The 17,675-nt window shown below is 46.0% G+C and overlaps 1 protein-coding gene across 1 annotated transcript in view; it reads left to right on the forward strand.

Annotated features, from left to right (window-relative positions):
• LOC106037293 (urea transporter 2) overlaps positions 1-9,729 on the forward strand; it is a 323,613-nt gene extending 313,884 nt beyond the window's left edge. Inside the window, exons 12-19 of the mRNA XM_066988875.1 lie at positions 331-493; positions 1,213-1,402; positions 1,915-2,043; positions 2,991-3,183; positions 4,115-4,262; positions 4,867-5,001; positions 5,853-5,902; positions 6,574-9,729. Coding sequence (XP_066844976.1) covers positions 331-493; positions 1,213-1,402; positions 1,915-2,043; positions 2,991-3,183; positions 4,115-4,262; positions 4,867-5,001; positions 5,853-5,902; positions 6,574-6,750 — 1,185 coding nt within the window. The 3' untranslated portion in view covers positions 6,751-9,729. The remainder of the gene's footprint in view (positions 1-330; positions 494-1,212; positions 1,403-1,914; positions 2,044-2,990; positions 3,184-4,114; positions 4,263-4,866; positions 5,002-5,852; positions 5,903-6,573) is intronic.
• Positions 9,730-17,675: the final 7,946 nt, after the last annotated feature.

The following is a 17,675-nucleotide window of genomic DNA, read 5'->3' on the forward strand; positions in this document are numbered from 1 at the left end:
AACTGCTTGATTTCTGGACAACGTGATACGGCTGATCAGGGTGTTAAAACCAGGTGAACCACCACTATGACACAAGGCTCAGCAGTTCCTCCTGGTGTTCAAATCTATGGCTGCGTGAACATCTGGAAGGACAGCACAGGGCCCCAAGAGAGCACGAAGAGAGGATGTGCTCATGGAGACACGGGAACCAGGCATTCAGACTTAGGGTTTTCCTCTTTCAGGCTCCAGCATAACATACAATGAGCAATAATGTGTGGTAGAGCAAATAAGCAGGGACAAGTAAGAGGCATCATAATGAACGTGTTTGTTTTTCCTTGAATTCCACCACAGGGTCAAAACCTCACCATGGAAAACAGTGTTGATGTCAAGACAGAAAATAACAGGGAAAGAAAACCAAGAAAGCAAAGTCCATTGAGCAAAGGTGGAAAGAGAATCTGCAGAGCTGTTGGGTACATCACAGGAGACATGAAGGAATTTGGAGCCTGGCTAAGAGGTAAAGCTATTTCGCCATAATTAATAAGGGGATTCCAAAGAAGAATTATACCAAAGGAGTAATAACTAACTTCTCAGTAATGGGATTCAAGTTGGAGTAGAAAAGAAACAATCTCTGCCTTGATTTATGTCTTTTTAGTGAGGAAAGTTCAGCTTTTTTGCAGAGAGCCACATACTACTTAAATCCTGAGGATGGCTGAGGTGACATTTACCTCCCAACACGCCATGTACAAACTGAATTTAGTCCCACAGAACAAAGCCTGGTATGGTTATTCCGTGCTCTGCCATTCCTCATAACGTTCCCTCCCCTATCAGCTGAGCAGTTTCTGTCAAGCCTAATGCCACTGTGAAGCTAAATTACACACAGGTAAGTGTGTTTGGTCCCCATAATAAATCAGCAACAGGATACACACACAATTTGCCATCTGAGGTACAGACATCATAAATTAGCCAGTTCATACGAAGCTGGTCCGGGGTACTTTATAACAGGGGACTCTGGCAACCACACTGTTCATCTCAGCTTTCCAGCTGCAAGACTTCAGTATAGGCCGTAATAAATCCCAGTCAGGTTTTACAGTCTTGTTGATTCATTGCTTCAGTCATGCTGCCAAGTTCCACTGCCAAAATTGTTTTTGAGTTTAAAAAAAAAAAAAACTATCCCAAATCAGTCGCATCTGTTCATTTTTAGTTATTTTCATTGCTTAATTTGATCTCTTCCAGACAAGCCTATCGTGATCCAGTTTATCGACTGGGTGCTGCGTGGGATATCCCAGGTGATGTTTGTCAATAATCCCCTCAGTGGGCTTATCGTAGTAGCTGGCTTCCTGGTACAGAACCCCTGGTGGACACTCACAGGCTGTTTAGGTACAGTGGTCTCAACCTTAACAGCACTTATTCTGGGCCAGGACAGGTAAGTCCATCCTTTGCCCCTTCAGAACAAAACTGCCAAGTGTTAAATAAGCATGAAAAGCATGAATTTAGCCCTAGCTAGAGCTGTTATGGCCAGACAGATCTTCCCACCAGCACCGGCTGCATCTGGTCCATAGGGACACTGAACACAACCCCTCCACTGAACATATGTCCCATCCCTGGAGGGGAACAAGGTCAGGTTGGATGAGGCCCAGGGCAACATGAACCAGTGGGTGGCATCCCTGCATATAGCAGGGGGTTGGAAATGGGTGACCTTTAAGGTCCCTTCCAAACCAAGCCATTCTGTGATAACTGCAGAAAGAATAGTTGGTTCTGAGGGGACACGGGACTCTAGTCAGTGTGAAGCTGGAGGCCGGTCAGTGCACGAGCCTTGGCAGGTCATCGTCACACAAAGTCCCATCTGCATGGGGAGGGAGGGAGGGAGGGAGGAGATGATGCACGCAAAGCACCCGCAGGGGAGAAGACTTCAAGACAATTGTTTTCTTCCCACAGAGCAGCCATAGCAGCAGGTCTGCATGGCTATAACGGGGTCCTGGTGGGACTGCTCATGGCAGTCTTCTCTGCTAAGGGAGACTACCACTGGTGGCTTCTACTGCCAGTAGCGCTGATGTCCATGATGTGGTAAGTGAGACATCTCTTCTGCTTCTTACTCCAGTCCCAGTGTTTCCTCACTGAGACGGAGCCACTGTATTTTTATGTGCTATACAGACTACAGTAAAAAAGAAACATAACTGGCATATATGTGCTTCTAAATCTGGATAATTATTTGCACTTTTAAACTTGAATGTAATCCCAAAACAAATAAAACACTCACATAATCACACAAATAAACCAAACGGATAAAAGGAAAATTGATGGTTGATCATATGTAATTCAATGCCCTTAACGTTAGCCATATTGCTGTGACGCATTAATTCATTTTTGTCTCAAGAGAAGCATTCCCTGCTACGATCAACCACAAGCATTTCATCTCTTTAAGCCACCATATAAAAGTGTCATGAAAATTTACTTCTCTGGGCACAAAAGCTGCTCAGTGATCTCAAGACATGATGGTTGATGCTAATGAAAACAAACAAGCAATAATAGTTTACTCATACGACACCATAATCTGCCAGGTATTTGGACACTTGAAATTTTTGAATGTTGATCTTTGGTCCCCTAATATCTAGTTGGATATTGCTAGACCATGTGTATCATCTGTCTGCCTGAAGTTCGTGTACTGATATATTCACTTTAATAAGCATACCTTTGATGTCAGCCTTTACTTCTGACGATCCTGATCCACAAGCTTGAACAAGGACACACAGCCTTCCTTCCAGGTCACTTAGACCTGGCACTGGTGTCCTATGTTCAGTCACTAAGTACTAAATAATAATAAGTCACTGAGACTGGCATGGGAATAACTCCATTAAATCTCTGGATCCTCCACGCTTTGGACCCCTTAGAGTCACCAAATTCACTGTGTATCATATCAAATAAGACAGCAGGAATCTGTATAGTGCTAACTGACCTGTGGAGGGCAGGGAGTTTGCTGAGCTCCTAGTGAGACCATTTTGTTCTTCTTTCAGCCCTGTTTTCACCAGCGCTTTAGGCTCAGTCTTCTGTAAGTGGGATCTGCCTGTTTTCACCTTGCCTTTCAACTTGGCCTTGACCCTCTATCTGGCTGCGTCAGGACCCTACAACCTCTTCTTCCCTACAACCATCATTCAGCCTGCAACAGCAACACCAAACATCACCTGGACAGACGCTGAAATGTCAATGGTAGAATTGCATTTATAAAACATTGCATTTATAAAACAGCTATTATCCAATACATAAGGGTTTACTCCAGGAATTTATATTTTTGATTGCTTGAAAATGAGAATCTTTCTGGTATCTGGTATCTTTTGTTTACGGGTGTATCTAAATGTATACATTACCAGCTTCAAAGAGCCTCTGCAGTCTAATTTTCCATTACTGTGGGTATACTGCTCACCACTCCACAGCTAAAGCTACACTGAGGCTACCAGTTGACTCATAGGTTATTTTCAATTTTCCACACAGAAAGGATTTTTAAAAATGCATCAAAGCACAGTCTTTCTGATAAGGAATGAGCAAGCAGATATTACCATGACAAAACTGTTATAAACTTGGGTGCAGGCGTATGTTCACATAGTTTCAGTTAATATTCAGGTGGGACCTTTCCAAAGAAACACTTTATGCTTCTGCGTAGCATGGTAAGCAGCACAGACACTACAGTAAGCACTTTCCCCTAAGGCTCAGTGGACTATTTTAAAGGGTTCCCAGATGTGATTAAGGAAGTTAATTGACACTGAATAGCAATCCACTCTGATAGCCTTTCTAGAAGAACCTTTATCATGACATAAAGCTTTATGGGGACCGTAAATGAACAGTTCCATATGGATGGGACAGAACATTTTGGGGAAAAGTGTCTCAAAACCATCTCTACAGCTTCAAACAAGTTAGGCTCTTCTCGCCTGTCCAAGGGGAGGGCACAGCCCTCTGGGATGGACCGCTCTGGTCCATCATTTTGTTCCCATCCAAGCCACTATTTTCACAAAACCTCCTGAAACAAGCACAACTTCTGTAACTTTCAAATTAGGTTGAAAGCAGCCAACAAAACTAGGTTTAAAACAAAACACCAAAGTGGATAAAAAATTGCCTCTTTTTTTTTTCCTCCTCATTCACACAGCTACTGCAATCCATTCCAGTCGGGGTGGGTCAGGTTTATGGCTGCGACAACCCCTGGACTGGGGGAATTTTCCTGCTTGCTTTATTTATCTCATCTCCACTCATCTGTCTGCACGCGGCAATTGGATCAGCAGTGGGGATGCTGGCAGGTAAGGATTTGATTTGTGTCACAGCTTTCTACAGAAGCACAGAGAATAGAGGAGGAAGTGGAGTGACTGGAACATTTACAGTCACAAATCTGTTTTCCATTGGAGAATGGCTGCTTGAAAAAAAATACCCACTTCTGTTTTAAGAATTCTTTTGATTGACTTCCGCATTCTCTTACCTCATTTTATGACAGTGGAAACCTTCAGAGGAAAGTAATGCATTTTTGGCTGAAATGAATTTCTATCCTGAAATACTTCATTTCTGGATATATTCAGATGCTTTTAGGAGCAGCTTAATAAAAGTCATTGCCACGAGTCTGGATGTGCAGGCCTCAGGGACACATTCAGAGTTCAAACGTACACTTGCTCACTCATATGTCTTCTGGTGAAACCATAAGGCCAAATTCAGCCCAGCAGCACCAGGGAAAGTCCACAGTGATTGCATTAGACTGAACAGGTTTAGCCCTAGACCATGGCAACGTGACCACAAACAGGGACTCAGCATACACATGCAGGCTTGAACCCTCAAAAACTTGGGTTTGTGCCGTTTCTCAGCTGCTTTTATCTCTTTGGCCAAGGAATGACACATCTTTGACTTATTTTACAGCACTGAGCTTAGCAACACCTTTTAGCAAAATCTACTCCGGCTTGTGGAGCTACAACAGCTCCCTCTCCTGTATCGCCATCGGAGGCATGTTCTATGCGTTCACCTGGCAGACACATTTGCTGGCAATTGCCTGTGGTACGTACCCTATGGATTTTCACTGCTGCCATACTTCCCTTTGAAACGAGATAAGATGTGTTGCTGCTAGAGGTGGGCTGAAGCCAGATGGCCACCTCTAGGCAGGCAGATGGACTCGGGTGAGACTGACGAAGGACTGAGGCAGACGTTGGAGCTATTGCTCTAACGCACCCTGACAAAATAAAAGCGGTGCGTTGACTTCCAGCCAAGAGCTGTGCTCAAAACAAAAGAAGCAATCGGTGGTTTAACTAACATATTCAAAATTAGGTACTTAGCTTTGAGATTAATTGTGTTTATTGAGAAAACTGGAGCTCAGGATGAATCTGAACCTGAAATTAGACAACGCAGCTTCCCCAGTCTATGGAAATGGATACCAGAGGCTAAGCCATGCAGAATGATTGAAGAATTATTTATAAGGCAATTCCATATGAAATTTCAATATCACAGGGAGCTGGGAGTGAAACTATTGCTCATTCGGTGTGTGTATAAAAAAGATTTAGCTTTGTATCTCATTGACCCACCTTCTAGCCTTAGAGGCAGGAGAGATGGAAGGCTTATTTTCCTATTTAACTCCATCCATCAACCTACTTACTTTCCATGCATGTTTCAAAAGCCTCTGTTTCTATAGTCACACTTTTTATCACTCAGTCTTTTTTGTTTTGCCCTTTCCATGGGTTTCAGGTGTTGCAGGGGACACTGGGCAAAGGACAGATCTTTAAGAGGGCCTGCCCAGACATTGCTATAAGCAGTGGCTGAGCTACCCAAGGCAGTGTGAGAGATGTTTCTCCTTGCTGGTCTCCTCCATGCTGAGATCAACTGAACTCACCAGGAATTATCTTTCTTTTTCACAGCGCTCTTCAGTGCCTATCTGGGAGCAACAATGACAAACATGTTGTCTGTGGTAAGCAGGTTATTAGATAAAGCCTTGTTCACAAAGACAAATTAGAACACACTCTCTATTTTCCTGACTTGTGAGGCAAAACATTGAGGCTCAGATCACAACTCAGCCAAAGGCAGGGCAGATCTAGGTGAGGGAACATGATCTGCCCAGGGGGTGGTGTGGTTCCCACTGAAACATGGCACTTGCAGTCATTACTTACTACTCCTCATCCTAGGAGCCTGCACGAACTTCCATAGATCTGCCCTCAACAGCTCTGAAATAATGATTTGGCTATACTTTCTGCCTGAAGTGACTGAGAAAAGGTCTTTCCACATGGGTAACACCACAAATTTGGTTTAATTCCTTTGCCCAAGTGCCAAAAGGCAGGCGATGCAACAGCCCAGGGTAAAGATGAATGTTTCTGTATCCACTTCCATCTCAGCTCCATCCAAAATCTCTGCAGATGCACAAACAGAAGGCATCCTTCTTGCCAGAGCCAGTAGGTTAATGCACAATGTCAAGATCTCAAATTCTGCTTCTCCAGGGAGATCCTTTTTGCAAAACCAAGTCAAGACTTCCTTGAGAAAGCTTATTCCAAGCTGCCTGGCTCTGAGTATTTTTTTTCAGGACTGCTGGTGGTCCAAACAAAAGACAAATATATAGTAAATATGGGTTTTGTTTTTAATCTGCAGTTTGGGTTGCCATCAGGAACCTGGTCCTTCTGCTTATCTGCACTGACCTTCCTGTTAATAACCACAAACCGCTCTGCCATCTACAAGCTACCACTCTCCAAAGTCACCTATCCAGAAGCCAACCGAGCATATTACCTGAGGGTGAAGAAACATCAGATGTCTTGCTGTGATGTATAAAGACCCAAGAAGCGAGATACTTTGCAGATTGTAAGGCAAGAGCACAAGGTATTCCACCTATAAAGTCAAAAGACCAGAAAAACCCACCACCTTTGAATGAAGAGACTTTTTCCAACACAATCTTTTGTTCTGTCCTGATTAGATAGAGCTGTGCTGAGTTGGAGGGACCTTTCCCAAGGCTAATCTGTAATGATTTAAAAGCACATATTCCTGAAAAGATGCTTGAATTTTAGACAGTGGGGAAACAAAAGTCAAAAAGAAAAATCTGTTTGTGACATACAAGTTACAGCAATCAAACATAAAGCAATAAAGAGTAGAGCATCTCTCGGCATCTGATGGGACTCCTAATCAATGGCTAAACCCAGCTTACCACAGCAATAGGATACATCTTAGGGAGCTTCGTAGTAGCAGAGAACTGGAATAAAGAGCACAGTTTGCTAAGTAGAAAATAGGTGATGAAGAAATCTGCCTGGAGGATCTCGAGCATGGTGGCGAAAGATGTGAATTAACAATCATCACACGCAGAATGGACAGAGATGAATTGCAGGCAGTGTTGCTAACACTTGCAAGACTTGTGGTAAAATCAGAATAATGGTGGAGAAGGGGTAGCTATAAGCCCCAGCTTTTGGGTGTTGAAGTTTGCACTGGGTTCTAACACTTCATGAAAAAATTGTTTCAGACCCACACCATTGCAGAGAAAAGTCTGTAAGCTCAAGGCCAAGAAAGGTGATACCAGTAAAAATAATCTTTTTCTATTAAAAAAAAAAAAAAAAAGTGTCATGATTTTGTGCTTATCTCATGATTTTCCGAATTACCCAAACTCGGTCACAGGCTCGCAAGGGAGAGGACAGCAGCAAACCACTGCAGTTCCTTCCCTATGCAACGGAAGGGCTCTGTTCAGCCCATGCATAAGCAGAAATAATGAGTGTATCCTGACCTCTCCCTACACCATCCCACCCGGTCCATGAAGACCAAGCAGCAAACCAGCATCCTGTCCCAGCCTGGGGCTGCTCTGCTGCTTCCCTCTGCCCTGCCACAGGCAGGGGACAGGCTGGGGGCTGGTGGATGCAGCAGAGCCTGCAGCAGATCAGCCCCGCGCCACCTCCACCCAGACTGCGGGGTCTGCAGGTTGGGAAGGAGGATGAGGATTTGCACCCAACAGTGCCGGTGGCCTCACGGGGTGTTCACTTGGCCACCTCACTCATTGAGAGACTGGTTTTGGCCGTAAGACTTTGTCATCATCATCCCTTACCAGGGATACCAGGTAGAGAATATGGGCCTGACATCTTCACCAAAAGTACTCTCCTCCACACTCCTTCAGTTTGTATTAGCCTGTGTACTTTGATGCTGTTCCTGGTCCTCTCATGGCAGAGGAAAAAAGAAGTAGCTTGCAAATCATGCCACTCCTGATTTTTGAGGTTGGGAAAAAAAAATGTATTTTTATGAACGTGACAAAGATTTGAGTGCAAAACATTAGGGATGAATTGTTGGCAGCATCTTCTGATGAAACACTGCATTTTCAGCTGTTTGACAGTACTGCTGTATGACTGATGCTCCAGAGATCGCTTGTAAAATGTGCCATTTACTGTGCTTTATTTGATAAATATCTACATAATGTTGCATGGAGCTTTTTGTTTGTTTGTTTTTGGAAACAAACCAGTATCTCTTTGAGGTGGGTATATATTTTCCTCTCTTTTTCATTACTAAGCTCCTCTAAATGGAGGTTCTCTCTTAAATTACATAAATAGCCGAGAAAAAATTGGGAAGTAAAATTACGAAATCCAAGTGGGAGCGTAGATATTTAGGAAACCTCCAACTTCTGCTCGTTATACTGCTTTATACTTCGTTACGCTCCCGTATACGCGAAGGCAGGGCGTTGTGCTGCAGGCAGGGCTGGAAAGCTCCCCGAGCCCAGACCACCAGGACTCAGCCCGAGGGAGGCCACTCACGCTCTAGCCTGGGGTCAGAGGAGGGCCTGTTCTGGCCAGGGGACGCACCTCACCGCTTGTCAAACCCTTCAGGAAAAGGATATCTTGTAGTGTCCCAGGCCACGTGTGCCCCAGGGGGGCAGGCCACTAGCACAGGGGGCTAAAGGCGAGGGCTGGCTTTCACCTTCCTGCCGAAATCTGCACTCGGGTAAGAGGACACACTTTACGACCAGTGTAAATCGGCAGATTTTCTCCGTCTGGTGCTATTTCAGCTTGCTGTTGCTCAGCAACAGAGCTGTTTTAGCAGCACTGTACAGGAACCACAAGCACAGAACAGAAAACAGCAGAAGATGAAGGCCACGTCTCAGCCTTTGCACATCACTCAGTTTTTCGTTCTGCTCTACCCAGAGAGTTCAGCCTCCCCATCTCCCCATCACCCCATGCAAAGTTACGTGGTAATTCACCATGTGTAGCATTCAGAATTTGCATATCGTGCTTTTGTCATTATCATCTATAGCAGTCTTTGCCAAAAAAAAAAAAAAAAGCTAATTTACCTTATTATTGAAATGTTCTGTTTGGTGGTTTGTTTGGTTTTTTTTCTTTAAATAAATGCTACTCGATGTTCACAATTTTTTCAAGCAGCCTTTTTGCATTCTTGTTTTCGACACACACATGTGGGAGGTATCAAAATCACAGGAATTATTTATGCAGGGCAGAGATAAGGGGAGGGCAGCGTGAACAAAGACGACCTTAGATAAGCAGTCACAGGATGCTGGGCATGGAGCAGCGGCTGTTTGCCAGCAGAGCTCCCAGGTACAAACCAGCACCAGGGCGAGTGCCCAAGAGGCCAATATTTAGCCCTGCAGGGAAGATGCTAAACCCCTGGTGATGCTGAGAGAAGGAATAAATGGTCATCCCAGGAGACCTGGAGAACAGAGCCAGGAGGGGGTCGCAGAGGCAGGACCAGCACCAGGAGGTTGGAGCGCCTCCTGCAGCACACCAGCCTTTAGGTGCCCGGATCTGGGGTCAGGCAGCCATAAAACCTCTTACCAGAGCCTTCGGGATTTTTGTTTTTACGTGAAACATAAACAATATAAAGAACGCTCCTATTGGTAATTATCTAATCTTCTGCACCTTGGCATTTAGCACAAAGGATAGAATTGACACAGAGCTCGGCCACAACTATGACTATTTCACCTGCTGATAAAGATGCCAGCCCCAAGGGAGCAGGGGTGTGCATTCAGATGAAATCCTTGGCTATTCACCCCTCTCTCTGAGACAAAGTACTGCAAAACCTACTACGAATTGTTGGACACAACGACATCTCTCTGGTGGTTTCTGCCTTGCTACAGAAACGTGCCTTCAGCTGGTGAGGACCTTTTCATGTTACCAGTAGTTCACCTTCCAGGAGATTTTGAATGAGAGGAGGATAACTCGCAAAGAGAAAAGACTCCGGTGGTTTAAGACCTTCACTCTGCTTTTTCTCAGAGGCACAGACAGGCCAAGGCAATTAGTTTCCCAGCTCTGCAACCTGCTGGTTCTGGGCATCACCCAGGGCGCTGCTAAAGCAGGATGCCAGTGGGAACCAGCCCGATCTTTTCGAGCACCAGGGGAGGCTGAAAGGGCAAACATGTGACAGGCACTCGTGTTGCTTCATTTTCTACAGCCTCAGATGCCGGGGCAACGAGATCCAGCCTGAGACCGGATGAAATCTTGCACACAGAACCAGTATTTCCAAGTGCCCGGGGGGGGGGGTGCAGCCTGCAGGCACAGAGCACATCCACCTGCCCGCAGAAGGATTGCTCACCACGCGTTCAAATGCTCCTAAGTGAGCAACAAGGTCAGCCCCGCAAGCAAACAATACACCCGTGTAGGAAAACACGGCACACTTGCACTGTCAGAGCAATTCTTTCCACTTTTAAGGCCTGGTGAGGTGAATAAGATTTTTTTTTATTTTTGTAAGTAAAATAAAACCACATGTGCATGCGATTGTAGATTTGGGGCTTTAAATGCAAACACATTCTAAGAGAACCTGTAATTCCCTTTCTTTTGCCTATCACAAGAAGACAGACTAGAAATGGATGGGAACCCTGGGCTTGGAAAAACATCAAAGTACAACATCCCCCCCCCCTTTTAGATTAAACATTCTTGGATCGTTTATCAGTCTAATCGGATAAGGCTGAGATCAGTGAGAGGCCAGGGATCAGATCTGTTAGTTAGCATAATTAAACACATGATACTAGGAAAAGCGTGCCCCCGAAACAACGCACTAGGAAGCAAAAGAAGGAATTTCTTTAAGTGGAATTTTCCAGCAGCCTTTACAAACGGTCCCAGTGCCCTGGCCGTAAAGGAGCTATAAACCACGCTGTAGCATATAGTTCTGGTGGGAGAGGACAGATACCCTATTAAGAAAAATCAGCCACTGCAGCTTCCAGTGCAGCACAAAGTGTCTGTGACTGGCGAAGTTTGTATTCCTTGCACTACAGGGCACTGGCCAGGCTGTTGTACCACATGGACATATCGAAGTGTGAGGCAGCCCGGCAGCATAGCTTTCAATGTTACAGAAACTATTTTAACTACCCTAACAAGAGATTGCTTCTCATTTTAAAGCAACTTAACTGAAAGGACAATTGGGGTTCCTTCTCTTTATCTTTGAGCTTTCTTTCCTGTTGAAGTGTCCATTCCCATAATCTCACACTTCCCATATTAGCTGCTTACGAGACGCAGAAAGAGCAGGATATTTACAGCTGCAACAAAACCTGAGTACAGTTTCTAAGAAGAGGAAAATTACAGACCGGTGGGAACAAAACCAGCCTCCTCAGTCCCCTCCTGCACTGTCACTGCGAGCTGTCCTGGAATTCACTCCCATGCACAGGGTGGGACTTGCTGCCCTACAAGTAACCTTCTGCAGACACAACATGGAGTTGTTTGTGCTCAGACATTAAAACACAAACGGGACTTTCAGCAGTCAAGGGGCATCTTCGCTGCTGGTCTCTGAAAATGCTGTCATCTCATCTGCCAGCCCTGCTGAACTGGTCGCTCGTCTCAGCAGCTGAACGTGTTTTGTGCGGGTAAAACTGGTCAGTGAGATGTTGTTGGCAGTGATAGGTATAAGTAGTCTGTGTAAGATCTGGCTCTCCTGACCTGATTTCTTCTCTCATTAGCAGGGCAAGAAAAAAAAAAAAATCCCTGCATCTGGAATTACTACATAATTTTCATTATGCATTCCCAGTTACACACCGTCTTCCCTTTGCTCTCTGTCCTTTCTACGAGCTCCATCTCCTCTTAACTTCTGCTGCTTTCACACGTTTTACACTCGATTCCATTTTCTGCCCTTGTTCTTTCTTATCTTAGAAGATGCTGCCTTAACCTTAGACTTCCAAATACAGACAACCCTTTTCCTTCCCTGTTTTACCTCCTCTGGCTCTTCTGCCTCTAAATCCCCCGTCTTTACATTCTGGCCATCTCTTGGGACATCTCCCTTACCTTGGTAAGCCTTCAACCTCTTTTACCCAGGGCCCTGCTCCTGCAGCCCTCTGCCCACTCCAGCACCAGCACTGAGGTGAGCTGGTACTGCTCACGGACCAGGACTCCACTGTGCAAACAATTCCACAAGCACATAGGAAAAGAAAAAAAGAGGAAAAAGGGGAAACTCTTCCTGCAAGAGCGCCCAGACTGGTCATAATGCACATCTCGTACCACACAGTGCCTGATGTCTCATGTGAAAGGGAACCACAACAGACAAGATCTCATTCTAGCTAGTATACGATGATTGCTACGTGTGTTCTTGAGCTTTTTGAACTATTTTATGACTTTGCCTTTGGTTTACAATTTTAATTGCAGCAATACTGGATGTCAGCTTTGCAAAAGTTGACAATTCCAGTCTGCAGACACTTCTCTTTTCAAACTTCAGTTAAAAGACAGAAGCAGCAGATTAAAAATGGGCAGATATATAGCTGCACATAAATCATATGCACGCACACATTACACACAGGTGCATTTGTAGTTCTTTAGACTCTGCACTAATTCTGTGTCTATTTCAGTTATGTGCAATGCTTTCCTCTACTCATGTGACAAGGAACAACTACAGTGAGTGGCAGCACCAGACAGCAAATGCAGAGCCACCTCCTGCTGCCAGAAAATATTCTGCCTCTACTCTCAGCCAGAGGAAGATCCATCCCTTCCCTATGTCTCTGCAGTCCCTGCATACAAAGCCACAGTTTCCACCTAAATAGGAGGACCCAGAATGCTAAACCCCTGGACTGACCTTTCTGATTCACTTCAGTGTAACCCAACAGATCACTTACTGTCAGCTTACCTGCACAGGTCAGATGAGGGTGACTCAAACCCAACCTAATCACAGAATATCTTCAGAATGCAAACTCTCCATCCCTGGAGAGAGAAATCCAGCTTAACAGGGAGCGTCGAGCAGTGGTGGCTTAGCAACAAGGTGCACCTCTGCACATAACTTTTCTGCCAGGCGCTGCTAGCAGCTAGCAAGCTTCCTACATGCAATAAACCCAAGTTTTACCCAAGAGACAAGAAATGCAGCAACAATTTTGAAAGAATACAAGTGCAAAAATTCCCCTAAGGAGATCTTAGGCTGCCATCCGTCACCCCAAGCAGTGTCCGTCTGGATGAGCAGAACCCTTGCCAGAGTTCACTCAACGCTCGCCACCCTCTGCTGCTCGGTGGAAAGTACATACCATTCATTTCTCTCCTGAAACACCCAAATTTACAGCACTTCATCTCTACAGGGTAGAGAATAGTGGAAGATGTGCGACCTGGTCCACAGCACCAAAGACTTGCTCCTTCCACGTGCAAAAATATAACTCCCAGAAAGCTAGGAGAGCACCTAAACTATTACAGAGGCATTTGGTGAAGGCAACACGCAGACAGATTACATATCACTTGATCGCTCTTCATTCACGTGATATGGAAGACACAGTTTGATTACATTACTTTGGCCCGAAAGGACAAAAATGTATTCAGGAAAGAGGATCCACACAGCAAGCAGAGGTATGTAAGGGAATCTGATATTACATTTAGCCAGACATGACTGATACAGCTTTGGGATGGATTTGCCATGTTTTTTGTTTTTTGTTTTTTTTTCAATTTAGCCAAAGCTGAAAGCTGATGCTGATAAAACACAGAGAAGAAGGTTGTTTTAAAAGGTCATACGCCCGCTAACATACCAAACGATAGATGTTGTGAACAAAGTCGTGCCGGGGATTAAGAGCAGAACAGCAAGAACAGAGCAGAAAAGCAGAACTGTTTTTATCCCTGAGGTATCTGCACACGTGCTGAAGTGGAGGGGGGCAGCAGGCATGGAAATAAGTTACACTGATGTGCTTGAGAAATATGAGTTGGACTCATATTTTGTCTCGACTCGTCCAGACTTTCTCCACTGAATATGGTAAGCTTCTTTTTAAGTATAAAAATTGTTTTGATTTATATTTTGTCTGCATGGAAATTCCAGAAGAAAAAGCCTTTTCCCCTGACTGACACCTCCTGGAAGCTGAAGCGGTCTCCGACCTCCAAACCTCTGTCAAGCGCAAGCAAGGCTCAGGAGCAGCAGGTGCTAAGGAGGGAATTACACAAGGGGGCTGCAATCCTCACAGCTCCAGCCTAAACTCTGCTGGGATCTCGTGCAAAGATCCTTCACAGCAAGTCAAACCACCCAGCAGCTTCTGTCCAGTGTAGCTGGAAGCAGCAGCTCTAACGCTTTCCTGCCTCCCGGGGTGGCAATTTTGCGAACAAGCAGGGATTCCCAAGACTCACACAGGCTAACCACGCAAAACCAGTGCCGCCCTTCCAGCTGGAAGCACACGGCGAGCCAGGGGACTTGAAGCCTACACTACGGGTAGAGGAATGTGACAAGAAATGCGCAGAGGCACATTGTTGTTACAACAAGCCTCCCGGAGGGGGGCCACTAACTGCTATGTTGTGCATTTACGTAATTGAGCCACGGAGGTAAGAGCGGGCCCATTTGCTGCGCAACCGATAATCACACCGGCAAGTCCCGCGAGCTCATTTGTTCCATTGTCCTTTCACAGAATGACAGCTATTTGTAAGACTCAGGGAAGCCTGTGCTTTTACCTGCAGCTGCACCGAATGAAACGCACCCAACCACCTCCGACTTCAGGCACGTGGCATCGCTCGTGGGCTCCTCAAACGCTCTGAGCCTAATTTCTGGTGATCACGGGAGACGCAGCTACACATCGATGCTGGGGAGGGCAGCTGCTTTCACACAAATCACAAACCATCCAGGATGTAAATTCTTCTGGGAAGCCATCCAAAAGCATTCAAAGGATAACTGCGAATGACTTACACACTCAAACAGAAAGGGGGCCAGAGGCCTGATTATTCAAAATAATCAAGCCCAAGAGGCAGGTGAGTGATTGCACCTCGGAGAAGGCATGTGACTGTTCTTTCCCCTCTTACTAAATCACAGCCTGATCTTCCCACAGTGTGATTACCAGTTACAGGGTAAGTAATGCCTTCTGGTGGCTCTGTTCACCAGCGTGGGCTAGATCAAAGCCCCCCTCTATGAGGGTCACCTCCAGCCTACCCCTTCAGAGCCTGGCTGTGGACAGCGTTAGTCACCTAGCTTCCTAACAGCAAGAGAACCCCCCCCTTCCCATCTCACTGAAGAAAACTACAATATAGGATATCCAGGGCTATGCATTTTTTCACTCCTTAGGTACTTAAAGACACGCTACAAAGATGTACAGTGATCTTCAAACACGCACAGACGAGCTCGTACCCATCGCAATGGATTGTGGAAACCCCAGAAAGTTTATCTCCAGCCTTTGGGGCTGCAGAGCCTCTCTGCTTGACTTAGGGAAGGTCTGTGGGGATGTCACATGCGGAACAGGGATCTGTGTGAAACCTGCCTGCCCCACATGCCAAGAAGCGCTGTAACTCCTCGTTCTACTCATCACGTCCAATCCCAACCAGCATATTCTCCTCCCCACCTGCTTTATCCAATTTCCAGCTTGGAAACACCAGTATTTCATTTACTTTGGAGCACGACCAAATTTCATCTTTCATGCCCCCAGCTCCGTCCTACTGTGCTTTAAGGCAATCTCTTTCCAAGAGGGACCATGCCCTAGACTCATGCACCATGAAGGGGGCTGTTCTCTGACACCACAGCACTCTCTTCGCCCAGCCCCAAGTTGCATCCCCTTTTCAAATCACTTTCCAACTGCATTTCCTCAGCATCCCACTTTTCACCTCCTCTGCATTGAGCAGCTTCCCTCCTCTGGTGCAGCCTCAGTTTCCAACCTTTCCTTGGCAGGAACACAAAGCTGTCAGCAAGGTCCCACGGGGGACGCAGCCACTCGTACAGATGCTGTGAGCAGGGCGTATGAAGTGATGCAAATTGATCTATTGTTTTCTTCGCCCCCACGTGTGGTGAGAACTGATAAGAACAATGCACTGCCCAAAACACTTCTCCTCCACGTTACCAGCCTCCAGTAGTAATCCCAAGAGTCCATGTCACAATCCATCACCCTAAATGAGCGTGAGCTCCCCTGGGCAGCAGCCTTATCGCACTTGGTATCTAAAGGGCCATGCAAGGTTATGGCAATAGAGCAATTAAGTAAAGGTTACATTGTACTAAAAGCGTTAGCCCTGGCTGTTTGGGAACACTTCCCTGTTATCAGAGATCAGAGGAAGCAAAAATAACTGCTTTTATGCGCCACTGCTCACACGCCTCTTCCTGGCACCTCACGGCTGGGACCTTCCAAGCTGGTAGATCCCAGCCCCACCACCACGGGAAGGGAAACCACCAGCCGTGGACGCCTCCCAGCACAGGCACGAGTAAGTGGCACGATCTGAAGACAGGACACACGCTGGAGAAGTGCTGAAAGCAGTTTGCCATTTATTGCCCCTACATGTTCATTTGCTACCAGATGTTTCCTGAGGTGAGGTTAAAGAATAAACATGCAGGCAGTAATGTTCTAACACTATGTCCTTTTTAGCCCTGCTGTCTGCATCAATTAAGATATCAGAACCTCTCAGCAAACTGAACTTTAGAAGAACAACCCCAAATAAAACAGCAAAACAACCCCATCATCAGCTTGCCTTCTGGGAAACCCTTGCCAGAGACAGCAAAAATGATTGCTGCTGCTTCTTCCGATGCAGGTCACTCCATCAGGGCAAGCAAGGATGCTACCTTCGTTTCACCTAACTCCTGTCCCAGCCAGAAAGGAGCTGATCCTGCCATGGGAGGATCTGCTGAGAAGTGAAGGCCACCTCTTTCAGCAGTACCTACGGTCACGCACTGCGACCTGCTTGTCGTGGTCCCCTTAAAGGCAGAAGGGTCCGCGATGCCCTTGAAATACATGTTCCTTTGCCTATGACTCACATCTGCAATGTAGAAAATCCCAGGACAATCAGGTCAAGGCTGTCAAAGAACATTGTTTCCGGATGCAGTTCATCACAGCGATCGCCCAGCCTTGCCTCGTTTGTTACCTCAGCAGCTTGGCTCCACGTCCGCAGCTCACCCCTCCTGTGAGGTTTTCCCAGCGCGGCTGGGGGCACCGTGCCTCCCCTCCCTCCTTCCCTTACTCCACACATGGTAACCCGATGTCCAGCTCAAACGCTGGTATTTGGAATTCATTTGAGGAGAGAATGGATGAAAACAACGCGTGGTGTATTAGAAGTTACATACAAGGTCAGGTTAGGTAATACAGTGGTCATCTTTGTCCTTTCGACAAAATCTTGAAAGCGATGACTTTCACACACTTGCGTTTGGCTGTTTTTAGGAGCAGACATGACAGCTAGATGCCCACAGAGCATGGAGAACCTCTGGCTGGCACTAGCAGGTGAGCAAGCTGAGGAGCACTCAGAGCACCTCTGCCAATATAAAGCTGCAGGAAACGCCAGGAGGAGAAATTCAGCTGAAGTCTGACAGCGAGCAAGGGGAAATGACCAAACAGTCCAGGTCTTGATCGCATTTCAGGTATGTGACAACTTCAGGAGCTAAGGTTA

This window comes from Anser cygnoides, chromosome Z (assembly GCF_040182565.1).
Source record: "Anser cygnoides isolate HZ-2024a breed goose chromosome Z, Taihu_goose_T2T_genome, whole genome shotgun sequence".
In the NCBI taxonomy this organism is placed as follows: Eukaryota; Metazoa; Chordata; class Aves; order Anseriformes; family Anatidae; genus Anser; species Anser cygnoides.